The sequence below is a fragment of the Alligator sinensis genome, unplaced genomic scaffold, assembly GCF_000455745.1.
Source record: "Alligator sinensis unplaced genomic scaffold, ASM45574v1 scaffold685_1, whole genome shotgun sequence".
Lineage (NCBI taxonomy): Eukaryota > Metazoa > Chordata > Crocodylia > Alligatoridae > Alligator > Alligator sinensis.
The window spans coordinates 293,838-308,292 of record NW_005842336.1 but is presented as its reverse complement, the minus strand read 5'-3'; the positions used below and the strand labels follow the sequence as shown (position 1 = coordinate 308,292).

Genomic DNA, 14,455 nt, shown 5'->3' with positions numbered 1-14,455 from the left:
GAGTGAGACAGATTGTTCAAGGCAGGATAAGTCAGATTCTTGGCAAAGAAATTGATAGAGCTATGCTGCTTTGCACCTGTAGAATATTTGGCCCACTGCTGCTCACCTAAAATATTGTGATTATTTTATTTAGAGACAATAAAGACATATTTCATCTGGAACTGATACAAAGATGGATGACCTGAGTAATGCTCCCTTCAGAAGGGCTTGCTTGGAACAAACAGATTAGTTACATCAATCAGGGGCCATACATAGTTTAGCTCACATCCTAGCACTTCAGAAATTTCTGTTGTGGAACATGGGATCAGATCTGTTGCAAAAGAGTCTGACCAGGCTTATGCAGATAAAATGCACAGAACCAAGATAAGGGGGAAGCTAGATCCTTGCCAGAAAGAACTGTAAAAGCAAGAGCCCTTTTCCATTGCCATTGGGGCTCATAGGTATATGCACTTCACTTCAGTAGGAAAGGGAACGCACCCTAAAACATCTAGAACCTAATTCTGAATATACTCTAAAGCAGTGGTTCTGAACCTTTTTCAGTCAACGTACCCCTTGGTCTCAGAGTGAGACTTCACGTACCCCCTAGGAGCAATGTTTCCAGTGCAAGGTTGAGGCATGGAGCAGGAGTAGGATATCTGGTTTCCACACACATGCACATTTTACGGCAGCAAAACCCCGGCAATTTCAAATTGTCAAGACTTTTTTTAGGCCCTTCGACCTGTGTTAGACAATGTATGAAATATATTGCACGTACCCCACTGATGAGGCTTCACGTACCCCTGGTTCAGAACCGCTGCTCTAAAGCACCTTCACTGATGCCATTGAAATTACTCCTCATTTTGACCAGCATAAATCAAGTCAAGAAGACGAGACTCAGTTCCAGATTGGGTCCCACAATCCTGACATCCACAGACTTTTTGGGTGGGTATCATCCAGCATATGATAGGTTTGGTAAGCGAAGTGGAGCCAGTCTTCTGCTCAAAGCATTTCCTGTATTGCAGACAAATGAGCTGAAATGCAGTCATCTCTGGAGTGTGAGCAGCAGCCAGTGGTTGTCCAGCTTCGATCAAAAGGACAGGCCCTCTGCTCTCTGAGGTGGATCTAGTTATGGCAGTACAAAAGTGCTAAGTTATTCCTTTAAGAGAAAGGGAATAAGCTAAAACCATATAAGGCACATAATTACCCCCATATTAGAGGTTGTATTGATTAAATTATTTTAGTAAAAGAAATTGCATCCCTAAATTAAATAGTTGTATTGGTACAAAACCTGTGGGTAAAGCAGGCTCTTAGAGTGTGTTTTTCATTTTCTAAAATGTGTTGTATGGCTGAAACACGGAGCCCAAGGCTAGGTGAATGTTAGCATCAGGTGAGCATGCCTTGCTTCTGAAAACTCCATTCAACAGTAGCAAATGAGAGTGCTGTAAGGCCCCCAACTATTTTACCTTTCGACTGTTTTTTCAACCTTGATTTGGAATGGGGACATGATGAAATGCTACCAAAAAATCCTGGCCTCATATAATTTCCAACATCACTTTACAGATTTGGTAGGTCCTGATAGCTCAGAGGGGCACGCAGACTTTTGGGTGCCTTACTGAACTCCATTTCCTGACAAATCTAGCAAATCTTTTGGTTGCCTATCTGATCCCAGATTGCTCATCAGGGTTATCACAGGAATTTCACTCCAAAAGAGAAAAAAAATCATTTATTTTCTTGTCTTGTCTTTCTTGTCTTGTCTTTCCAGTATTTGTTCAGCTAGAGAGAGTTTACACAGCTTGTGGAGAATTATTTTGTAAGAAATTAGATTTCTGTAGCTCTTCACTTTCATTTTGTTTTCAACTGGCAGCGCTCTCCATGCACCCCTTCGGAGCCCTAATCTTTACAAAAGCAGGAAATATCTACTGTAAGTGAAGGTTTTATGTTTAAAAGAGAGCAGAACACCACCCCTGCAAAGGAGAAAAAAATGTCTTTAGTTCCATTTTAAAGATAGATAAACAGTGGCACAGATCCCGCAAAGCAGATCATTGGCCAATATTTCCACTAGCCCCATCATCTGGAAATATTCTGATTGGTTGTTAGTATCTATCCCCAAAGTGACATCATTTCAGTGATAAAGAGTGTACATTGGCACCGTTACTGCAGAGAGCTCCAGAGGGGCAAACAGTACACAGGCACAGATCTATCAGTAAGATTATACAAAGTCAGCGTTTCCATGGGTTTGAATGCAGGTTATGCCCCTGCATAGTTTCTTTTAGGTTGATGGGGGGCACAGCTTGGAAAGTGCTTTGGGATGAAAGTTGATCTGTCAAGGTAAAAGACTATTATTGCTCAAAGCTTAGAGCTCATGCAATAAAAAGAGCATTAAGTCTTAAGGAAAGGTCATTCACTTTTCTGTAAAGCAGGTTTCCTTTTGTAATGGACAAATGAGAATTTACCAATGATACTGTGAGGAGGTGTTTAATGAAAGAATCACTTTTCCACTGTGTTTCCATATGTGCCAAGAAGCAATTTCCTAAGTTTTTAACCTGAAGGAGACATGGGAAATATATGTCAGCCCAACCAAACAGTTGTATGACACTTTAATTTTTAAACAGGGTTTGTGATAGGCTGAATTATAAGAAAAGGAAAGAATTGGTATTTTGCAAAAAGGAAAACAGTAAAAAAGGGCTCTTCTGCAGGCCTTCTCTGCAATAGAAAACTTGGAGCAGGTTGCTTAAATTGGGTGCAGCCCACTGGGGAGAAAGGCAACAAATGTGCTAGTGTTTTGCTCGTGAGAAGGCACATTTCAGTCCAAACCCAGTGAGAAGAAATAGGTTCAAGAATATCATCTGGAGTAAGAGTCCACATCCTGGTCAAATGTCAACCTGGTCAAACTGGATACAGGGGTCAAAACAGAGATCACTCGAATCTCACGAGTTGTGTTTGGCCCCAACTGGTGGAAAGCCCTGGAATCGGATGTTCTCACAAGACTGAATGGTATCCAAAGCGCTTTCCGATTCTGAGTTCTGTTCAGAGCCAAAACCATCAGGAAGGCATGTTTGGAACTGGACAGTCAAAATCAAGCCCACCTCCTAACATGGAAGAGTCCAAATACACTTTTCCCTTTAACTTTCACTGTGAGAAACTTACTGTTGAAAAAGGACAACAAGTATTTTTTTACTGAGCTTGGGCTCTACCTGGAAAGAAAAGGGCACCTCCAGTCCAGGGCCTTTGCTGTTGGATTTTCGCCACAAACAGTTTCTAAAGTACCCCATGTACTTGCTGTTGCTTCAGAAGGCAGAACCCTTTTGTTATTTAGAAAATGAAAATGGGTTTTGGACTGGTGGTATAGACACTGATGTTGTAACTAGAGCACTGCGCGAGTCCTATTTTGCATTTATTTCAGTTGCTGTGTTTTCTACTGGTGGACTAGAATTCTCCCCAAGTCTTCTCCTTTTTGTAGCAGCATTAATGCATGTCTCTTGTATCAGGGAAATACTAGACTACTATTTTCATTCTGTAGCAATCTTTGCAAACAAAGACATGTTTGGCTTTGGGCTCTATCAATTTAGGAACTTTCTTAGGACACATTGGGCGTGTCTACACAGGCTTTTACACACGCTTCAACTTCATGCGCATTAGCCTAATACGTGTATTAAGAAATATTCCTTGTTCATGTTCCCCCAGGAATCACATGCCTCCATCTGAGAGTTTTGTTAGGAGAGGAAAATAAAATGGGACCCTCCATGGAGAAATGCAAGCCAAAAGCACCTTAGTAATGTACAGTCACGTGTTCATTCAGTCTTGAAGGAAGTGTTAAGAGCTAGTGTAATTAGCTACTTGACAAACCCTTTACAATACTTTGGTTTTTCATTGAATCCAGAGTTAGAGTCTGTTCTCAAGCCAAATGGACTCAATGGTCGTTGGGTCAAGGTTTGTCTGTCTTATGGTCTGGTTTGTCATCACCTGGGACATCTATTACAATCTCTGCTGTGTCACACTTCCCAGAAAAAAATATTTAAATTAGCCAGGAACTGTTCACAAGGAAAAGGCATTTAACAGACACCAGCCTATGAAATGTTACACAACTACTCACCCAGGGAGAAGAATTTCTTATGATGGAAGAACTGAATATTAATAGGGGTTTTAATTGTTCCATGTCTAGTCCTTATGTTAAAGAACAAGCAAGTAGGTTTTGTGCCAGGGCTAGCAAATTCTCATGACATTTTCCTAAGACTGGCATGAAAGATGGATTTTTTTCCTTCCAATACTGCTTTGCACTTCATGTGACACAGATGCTTCCACATCTGTTTAGTGACTCACACGAAGGGTACATCCCATGCGTGAGGACTCAACACAAGCCAGACTGTATCTCAAACTTTCTGAAGCATTTTCTAGGGATAGTTATGCAATAAATAAGTGGGGATAAATTCCTCCCAGGGATGAATTTGGTTTGTGAAAGTTTAGCTAGCTTTGAAAGTGATGCCTTGGTTTGCAACACTTTCCAATTTTGAAATAATAAATGCATGTTAGTATTGACAGCCCTGGAGACCGTAAAGCTCTGTTCATCCAACTTCTGAAGTCCATCCTCCTTTATTTCTTAGCTTTTACACATAGGAAACTCTCAGCAATATTGGTGTTTGTAGAAGGCAGGTCTGTTATTGTGTAGGGGTTTTTTTATGTGGCACAATTCAGTACCGGCAGAGACACTTCTACGTGACGTAGCTTTGGTACTGGAAGCAGTACAGCCACAAGAGTGGAAACTCTGCAGAATCTGTAAATCCTATCAGGCACCAAGACCTATCTTTAGGCAGCTAAATGCTTTGGCAAATCTTCTGGACCTGTACCTTGAGCAGTCCTCTGAGCTGTTGATTATATTTGCTAGAAGAATAAATCAAATTGAATATTCACTGAGACCAATTTATTTGTTGGATTTGGCTGATTTTTTGTTTCTTTTTCTGATCACAAATTATTCACATGTGAGTTACAGTCCATATCTTCAGCTGGCATAAGTCTTCAGAGTACTGTTAATCTTGTTGGAGTGATGACACTGAGGATCTTGGTTATTTACATCAGTATGGAGCTGGCTCTGCATATTTCTAGGAATTTTTCCCTACCCTTATTTGATGAGATCACACCATTCCTTCAATGCTGTGGATTCACTATGCTGTTTGTATACACGACCACCTAAGTCAAGTAGCTTGTTTTATTTTCTCGCTGGGTGAAGTTTACAGAGAAATTATCACTGAAGGATTCGATCTTTTAGGGGAAAGGAAAGAAGCATTGTAGGGAGAAATGAAAAATCAAAAAACATGGTCAAAATACACCATCCAGTACATGAGTGCTGGGAACAATGTGTATGTTTTAATGAGGCCGGTGGGAGGAGTATCTATATCATTCTGTGCACACTAATTTTGGTTGTACAGTCATCCCATGGCTTGGGTGAATCCTGATCTTAGATCAGGTCAGTTAATCCTTTTGTTTCAGTAACCCCTAAACATGCTGTTGATTTGCTTGGTTAGACCTCTCTTACATTTTTCCTATAAATTAACTTAAATTTCTAAATGAAAAGTTCTTTGTTGCCAAAAATGAACCTTCTGCTTTATAAACGTCACAAAACAACATTTGAAAATTTCCACCCAGCTGTAGTGATGAAGCAACCCAGTCTCCCCAATAACCTAAGCAGTTAAGCTGTAGTGTCCTTGTGTTGGCTTTTTGCAAGGGATGCACGTCTGTTTCTCCCTTTTTGGTCAGCTCTGTGCTTAGAAACATTTTTGAAGAATGCATGCACTCTTCACGACATCAGTAGAAAGATGATGGTAATATTGTGAATGGCAGGATTCCAGTTCCTCATAATGAAAGCTGTGGGATGAGTGTCTTTTGTTTAAATGTCAGAGGATCATAGATGTCAGAGATGAGAAAGGGCCTTTAGATCATTAAGCCCAAGTTCCAGTTTGGAAACTGTAGATGCCTAGGGCCTGATTCTGATCTCTCACTGCTCTCACATCAGCATAACTCCATTGGAGCCACTCTTGATTAACACCGTCTCTGTGAGACTGCAACCGATGGAGAATATGACTTCAAATATTCATGTAAGTATTTTGTTTAGAAACACATGTGGCCTTGTTTTATATTTCACGGTTAAGTAACCCCAACTATGTAAAGAATTAGCATGGAGAAATCTTGGAGGCCAAACTAATTACAATTGTTTAAAGTGTAGGCAATGAACCATGACATGGGTATAAAACATTTCCAGATAGCTGGTATAATAAACTGCTATATTTCGATTCACTTACGCTGATTAATTGATTACTCTGAAGGTAGTGACATTAGAATCAATGGAACTGCTTTTACAGTATGGTGATGGAAGCAAAGATATCAAAAGGATGTCTACTTCTTTGAAGTGCTAGATATCCAGCTGGTGTGAATTGGCACAGATCCAGTTAATGGACATTAATGGAATAAAGTTTTATACCAGCTGAGAATTAGGCTGTAACTACTTAGTACCAGTCATATTTTACATCTTGAAACACATTCCTTCTTTAGTTTTTTTAAATCATGTTTAAATAGTTTTTTTAAATCACTATACAGACACAAAGTAATATACAGTCCCTTCCTGGAAAAGTTTGCAGTCTAAAGTTTGAGATTGTTCAAGACCTTAACAAAAATTAAGACTCACAGTGAACCTGCGAGGTAGAGAAATAATAATATTCTACTTCTGAAATAGGAAAAAAGAGGCACCAATAGTTAAGTGGCCTGTTTTCAAACATCCCTGGCAAAAGGGATAGAAACTACCAAAGTATCCTCTTATTCTCTCTCCATCATTGCAGCCTCCTATTTTTTTTTCCATGGGTTAAATCTATTTAATTTTTCATTGTGTGTTCTTTTATAAATGTGCTTTGGCAGGAGTTGTGATGTTTTGGTTAGTAATCCACTTATTTTGTGGTTAAGAAAAATATCTCAAATAATGCCTTGGACACATTGCTGAGCAGATGACTGTCATTTTTGGCAGCTCATGTGGCATGAGGAGCATGTAAAGAAACATCCTTTTACATAAAAAGGGGAGAGCAAACCCTCACATTTGTATATCTACAAGTATAATATACACTCACTCACTATCAAATTATAGATACAGGCATGGTTTACACCCACATACATGTACACATTCACACTTCCCCTTGTATACCGTATGTTTCTATATGCATGTGCATGTGTATATATTCCGTGATGGAATGATGGCAAGACTGAGGGACGATGGAAATACCTCCAATCCATTTCCAGTAACACAAAACTGAAAGAAGGCTGTGTTCTCATGGCCAAATAGTTAGTGTCTTGCTTGCTGCCATCCTGCTAGTTGCCCGTCCTGATTGTGATGCAGCCATTCAGCTTAGACCTAAGATCGAGGGAAAGCTGTTTGATCCTAGATGGCTGGGAGCAAAAATAAGGGTACTTGAGGAACTTTTCCGTGAACGTCTGGGCTTTGGTTGCTTATTCCCAGAAAAATATGCAAGTCATTACATGTTGCTTTGCAGCTGAATGCTTCCACACTGGACACATTAGTAACTTTAATAAGACAGAGGTTACATGCCAGTCTGCTGCTGGCAAGGCCTGCATACTACCAGTCATCACCATTGGAGGGCATGTGCTTCCAAAGCTGTAGATGAACTCACCTGTCTGCATGAAGTCTATGTCCATGGTGAAATCTCCAAGGGAATTGCTGAAGTTGGCACCATCTCTGGAAGATTATGTGAATGCCTTTGGCACAGGAAAGGCATAAATTTGCAGCCAAAATTGAAAATCCACAAGGCAGTGGTTCTGACCTCCTGGATCTCTACATGTGAATTATGGATGACCTACAGCCATCATGTCAAGAAGCTGATCCATTTTCCTGTAAGTTGTCTGAGGAAGCTAATGAAAATAAGATGGCACGATGCAATCCTAAATTCTCAATTCTTTCAGTGAGCAAAAATGCCAAGTATCAGTGCTCTGATTATGAAGGTACAGCTAGCAATGTCTGGCTGTTAGGATGTCTGATAAGCAGCTCCCCATTAAAATCCTTTTTATGGACAGCTGTGCTCTGGCAGCCACAGCTGGTGGGCAACAGAAAAGATACAAGGTCTGTTCAAAACAGCCCTGAAGTTAGCGCTGTATTGACATGCAAAGCTGGAGACAATCAGCCTGTGAACGGGAGGCATGGTACAAATTATAGCCTAATTTGCATTGAGAACCAAAGCATTCAAGATGCAGAGCACAAGTGCGTAGACCAAGGTTTTGGCATTAAGAGCTGCTATCCTAGTTGTGATAGTAGCTACCACCTTACATCCAGTCAGTAACTGTACATTCTAGGTGAAAACCAAGCTTACCAGCCATCGGAGACTGCACTGCATCAGTCACGAGAGGAAATGCAGTTGCCTTAGACTAAAGAGGATAATGACTATATTACTAGGTATATCCACACATCAACACAACTACATTACTGAATATACACTTGTGCCACACACTTATACCCTACATTACACATGTACTCTTGTACAAGTATATATAGTCACACATTCACATGTTCAGCTTACCCCATCCATCATATATATGCAAACATTTGTGCTTAGTTTTCTAAAATCTGTTCGTTTTAAAACTATTGCTGTTTGCATTTTCATACATTGTAGCCTCTGAATAGCTTAAATGTGCTTGAAATCTAGGCTCACTTTTTCTTTCTTTTCTGTAAACTTGTGAACTGATGTGAGCATTTTTGTCATAACCCGTAGATTAAGTCAATATGCTTCTTTCTCTGGGAGGGGGAAAAAAACCGAACAAATAGCATCTGTCTTTCAATAAAATGCATATGATGGTCGTAGGATGTTTGAAGATGTCAAATTGCATTGGAAATAACAAGTTTATTTGCATACATTTGTTCGTGTTTGTGGTTACCAGCACAAAACTTGTGCTGAAGAATTAAAGTCTAACCCTTTAAAGAACAAATAAATGACATGGTTGCAGCACTAAACATTATTTTTTATTTACAGTAGCATCTCCAGGCCCAAATCAAGATTGGGGCCTTCCTGTGCTAGGCACTCTACATACACAGGAAGAGACAGCCTATGTCCTGGAGAGCTGAGAATCTAACTAGGTAAGACAAGCCATGAAAGAAAGGAATAAGTACTGCCATTTTTCACACTGGACCCAAGGGCATAGAAAATAATTGACATTAGTTCACACAGAGCCAAGAAGGGACCCCTGATCTGAAGGTCTTTAGATTTTGTGGTGTGTGCTAGAAAACTAGAGCACATGAACTGTTTTATCATTCCATTGTTTGGAGGGTCTTTTGAATTGTATGATGCTATTATTAGCAATAATAATTAATTACTAGGTATTTATTTGTATTGCAGTAGCACTTAGGAGCCCAAGTCCTGCACCAGCAACCCATGGTCCTAGGTGTGGTATGGGCACAGAACAAGAAGTCACTCCCTGCCCCACAGGTGTTGCATTAATAATAATGCTAAATGTGCAGTGCCTCGAGCAAGGAGCCTCGAGGAGCAAAACAAATTAAGCTTATTATAAGGCTCTAAAAAAAGGACTCTACCTGGAGATTCTGAAGTGCGTATACAAAGGGAGGAAAGAATTAGTTATATTGCACAAATGGGAAGTTGAACCAAACAGAAGGGGAGTCGTGTGTCTAGATTCCATGACCAGCCAAAAGCCTGAGCTAGGACTAGTATTGCCTGGCAGGTAATTATGTCAGAAACCTGCGCCAGGGCACAGAACAACACCTAGGTCCTCGTGGTGCAGATGGGTGTCATTGTAAATCTGTGCTGATCCTTTGCACAGGGTCAGTTTTTACACCAGCAAAGTAAAAGCATCTGAGCTATGGAACCAGATGATTTCTGTGATCTCAGACACATCAGTTAATCTCTCAGTGCCTCTATTTATCTACTTAGTCCCTACATTGGTTATAATATTATTTCCTGTTTGGCTGTATTATCAGGCTTCATGATATATTCAGGCCTGTAAGTATTCTTCCTTGTGTCAAAAGTCAGATGCTCTTCAGACAAACAATGAGGCATCAAACGTCATTTTTGTGTCAAAAAACAACTTTACTTCCTCTAAGTGGATGCTAGCAAAGCAGTCCAGAGAATTATAAAAGTACAGGAAATAGTAAGTATCTGTGATAGGACTTCCTGCACTCCACAGAAATTAGCTGCACATTAATAATAGCACATGATGGCATTTATTCATGCTGTTCAGAATAAGATACTAAAACATCTGATGTACCAATTACTCTACAAACATGTATGTGAAAAAAGGAAGGGGAGCCTAAAGGCAAGATTTTTAAAGGTATTGAGGCCTCTGACTCAGACCTAAATACCTTTAAAACTTGTCTTAAGTCCAAGTGTTAGAGAGCTAGATCTCAACAGTGTCCATTTTCTAATGTGTCTCAAACTTCTTGTTAAATAAGAGCTTTTTCAGTTGGGACTCTGGGGCCCTACCTTCAATCTTTAAAACTAAAAAGGCCATTTCCCCCAAATATGGGGTGATAGAGTGCAAGCCCTTCCCAGCAGAATCATTCCATTATTAATTATCTGTATCACTTCAGCATCTCACAGCCCCAGTTGAGATCAGCGCCTCATTGCATTAGGTACAGTGCATATGCCTAAGAGAGTCCTTGTATGAACAGCTTGAAGTCTAAGCAGACAGGGCAGACAAAGGAATTGTCATTTGCCCATTTTATAGAGGGAATTGAGGCACAAAACAATGTGCCTGCAGTTGCATAAACTGTCTGCTGCAGAATGGGAAAGTGATCCCAAATCTCCCGAGGTTCAGTCCCTTCACCTTAAAAACATTGCTACCTTAGCTTTTTGTACCAAGCTCTTAATGGGCCTTAAAATTATACTTCCTTTTGGAGTGTCTGTTAATATCCAGCAATCTGAGAAGATGAGGCTCACCACAAAATCAGGAAGGACAAGTACACCTAGGCCTGTCCTGTCTCTTGTTCACCTTCTCTCTACAAAGCATCATAGGACTGTGTAATCCAGTTTCCATAAACTACAGCTGCTACTTCATCCCTTGCCATATTTAAACTCAGGTCCATTTTTTCTCTTTGAGGATCTCAGTGCATTAATAGAGTTAAGCCTCACAAAATTTCTGTGATTTTGAACAAGTACTATTAGAAAATTATCAGCAACAATTATTTTGTGCAGGAAATTTAAAAGAACAAATTATTTTTACTTTTTTCAACATCTTATGTGAAATGTTTCATGGTTTCACTAAGAAACCAAAAATCCTGACACCCAGTTTGTGATAAAATCACTATTTAATGAAACAGGCATCAACATGTTTATTTAAAAAATAATTTTCAGCCAAAACACAAAGGTTCCAAAAATCATGTTTCTTAGAAAAACAGTTTTCATTCCCCCTCCCTCCCCCCCCCACCCCGCTTTTTGGCAAAACATTTGAACGTTTTGTTGAAAATAAAATTGTTTTGTTCAAAAAATGTCATTTCTGCACATAGCAATTTTTTTTTATTCTAGCACAATTTCAGCTATCATTATCTGTATTTAACCAAGAGGAAAAAGTGAGGTACAAAGACAAGAATGAGTAAAAATGACATTAGAACCCAAAACTCTTGACATGGAGTCCCATGATCTAACCAACAGAATATACTTCTTTCCATAAAAAAATATTTTATGATGGAGGCAGTGGAATTTTACAGTGGTTCATAAGCAAACTAGATTTTCAGGTTCAGTAACATTACAGATCAGTAGTTGCTGTTTTCAGTTCCCAGGTTAATTTTATGGAATATCTTCTATTGTGCCAAACTTTAATTAATTCCAAATGACTTCTGTTTTTCTTTACTTTTTTTCCCTTTTGCATGTTGCTGTCTAACAAAGGAACTAAACTCTCAATTTTCCTAAGACTGGTGATTATATGCTTAAGTGATGAAGAATCACAAGTATTTTTCTGAAAACCAATTACAGACGTTTAGGATAAGGGTGACATGCATCCTTAAAATATGTTAAGCTGCTTTAATTGAAAGTAGATGAAATGCAAAAATGTGAGGCCTTGTTAAGAGGAGTAAGCAATTTCAATGTGCAGTTATACTTTTCTAAAAGATTAAATGCTTTGCTTTTCTGCAACATATTTTGAACCAAATTCTGTAAGTATCCTGAGGATTTTTATAAAGCAGGTTTTTGTGAGACCCATGTTTCAGAAGTAATACCATATTTGTAAATTGGTTTGATGGAGCTAATTTTGCTAAGCATTTTTTATTTACAGGATGTTTTTTGCATTCATTTTGGGTATGAATGTACACTCTGTGCCAGATCCAGTACTACTTATCTGGTTTTGTGTCACCGAGGCGGTACAAACAACTATGAAATAGCTATGTAGTAGCTGAAACTTCCTCCTGATACAGAGTTTGTTTGAAAAATTAGACGGTGGTAGGAAGGAGGTGGCAGGGGGTGAGAAGAATGAAGGATATCAAGTTGGTGGTGGGGATTTGTATGTGCTTTGTCTGAGCTTGTGGTTGCAAAACATGGTCTGCAGGACAGTGGCATTCCCTGTATTTTAGAATGGCATATAGGATGTTCTGACTTATTCCAGGGACTCATTTCAGCCCATGACTAACTCAGGGCAGGGGATACAGACTGATGCCTAAAGCCACCCTTTCCCCATCTTAATTGTTGCTTGAGGTCTAAGCCCTTTGCTCATAAAGACCCAGAATGAGCGCACATGCCACTTGAAACTCAGAGTTGGGAAATTCATTCGCAGTATCAGAAAGTTTGTTACTAATTAGCTTTGTAAAATTATAATAATCTGATCATTTCTACCTTCCCAGTACATCTCATATTAATTTACCCTTGGTGAGAAAAGGAATCAAAGACAAGTTATATTTGGGTTAAAAAAAAACAACCTCTAACTAGCTTGTTTTCTAGAGCACTGATCCTCTTCCTCTGTGGCTCAGATTAGACGAACCATGATGCCTAAAAATCTAAATTGATGCCTTAAAGATGGGGCATGTCCACATTGCTCTGGGCAATATTTCATTGCATTTCATTTGAGGGTTTGTGCATGCTTTCAAGTGTTTTTAGTATTAAACAAATTGCACCCCCTTCCCTTTCAGCTCAGAGCTAGTAAATCATTGTGGTGGCTGGAATGTCCCTCTCTGATGCATTTTTATCTGGATAATCTGATATAGTAATTTGTTCACTCTCTCAGATTGATAGTGCCTTTCCTAATAGCCAAGAACTCAAGGGGGAAGTTTCAGGGGAGGGTCACCCTCCAAGACGTTTGAGCCTGCTTTATTTTGCACAAAGCTTTTAGGTGTAGATTTGGACAGGGAGTGATTTTCTTTCCTACTAATTATACGGGCAATGCCATGGATGCTCTAATCTATGCAACGGGCTCCAAGCAGCCTCAGCTGGTCCCAGTGTACGTACGGATGCAGAAATGGGGTAAATCACTTAAGCCTTCACCACTGGGGCTTGTGCTAAGCAGGGCTTATCTGTGCTGAGGAACTGTTACAGGCATTTCAGCTCTCAGGCTTTGTCATCTAAAAGGTCTCGATTCTTAGGGACCAACTTTAAATCTGATAAGAGAGAGAGAGAAACCAATTCTGTATTGAGCCAAGAGGTTCAGCAAAGATTATAATCTTGCTTCTCTTCCTTCTCCTGCATCAACAGGTACTCAATGTGGACTTCTGTTTTTATGAAAACCCAGAGGCCCAGCCACACTGGGAGCACAACACATAGCTCCCAGGATCTCTTAGTGAGGGGACTCATGGGATAGCGGGTCAAGGACATACAGGGTGGGAAAAGAAAGGGCCTGTCGTAGGATGTGGCAATATAGTGAGGTTTCCCACAGTGACAGACGTAATCTCTCCCTCTCTTTGTATTTCTCCTTTCTCACTCTGTTAGCTTCCATCAGAGTCATCCTATTAGTAATAACGATAACATTATATAAAGCCTGCCCTTTCAAAGAGCAGGAGACCTCTGAATCACAGATTTGGCTTGCTGAATCAAAACCCTTTTTCCTGTCTGCTGCCACCCTTTCCCTGCCTTGCTCTCTGCACATGCCAGGTCCTGAGAGACAGCATCAAGACTTTCTTTAAAACAGCTCCCAGAATATAAAAAGAACAGCGATTAAACAGTGATTGCAACAGCGATTAAAGCATGGCATTGCTGAATCCTCTTGAATGTGCAGTCCTCCCTCTTGGGATTTGGGATGGAAATAATCCAAGTGAATCCATGAGATTTTAATTGGAACAAGTCACTGGCATGGCTCTTGGCTGGAACTCCCTTCACCCCTTAAACAGCTGGCTCAGGCTTCAGCTCCCAGGCCCCCAGGAAAGTGTAGCGTGGCACAGGGAGGCTGAGTAAACATATCTGATGCACTTTCTCAGCAGGCAGAGCTGGGAAGTCCATTTGGGTTAGTCTGAGTGGGATTTCTGTCTTGTCTTGTTGACGTATGTTGACACAAAGCATAAGTG

At 40.0% G+C, this 14,455-nt stretch overlaps 1 protein-coding gene and 1 long non-coding RNA gene across 6 annotated transcripts in view; one reads left to right on the top strand and one right to left on the bottom strand.

Annotated features, from left to right (window-relative positions):
* The window catches only part of LOC112551103, a 148,053-nt gene that overhangs the window by 18,607 nt on the left and 114,991 nt on the right, over positions 1 to 14,455 (bottom strand). For 3 of the 5 annotated variants that reach the window (XR_003095265.1, XR_003095264.1, XR_003095261.1), the window contains 2 exons: positions 8,340 to 8,394; positions 7 to 1,101 (listed from right to left, as the gene is read on the bottom strand). The exons of 1 other annotated variant lie outside the window; for it this stretch is intronic. This is a non-coding gene — a long non-coding RNA (uncharacterized LOC112551103). Of the gene's footprint in view, positions 1 to 6; positions 1,102 to 8,339; positions 8,395 to 14,455 lie in introns of those variants that run through there. One more of the 5 variants, XR_003095262.1, reaches the window with a different exon arrangement.
* The window catches only part of STC1 (stanniocalcin 1), a 77,594-nt gene continuing 72,151 nt past the window's right edge, over positions 9,013 to 14,455 (top strand). Inside the window, exon 1 of the mRNA XM_025210148.1 lies at positions 9,013 to 9,100. Coding sequence (XP_025065933.1) covers positions 9,072 to 9,100 — 29 coding nt within the window. The 5' untranslated portion in view covers positions 9,013 to 9,071. The remainder of the gene's footprint in view (positions 9,101 to 14,455) is intronic.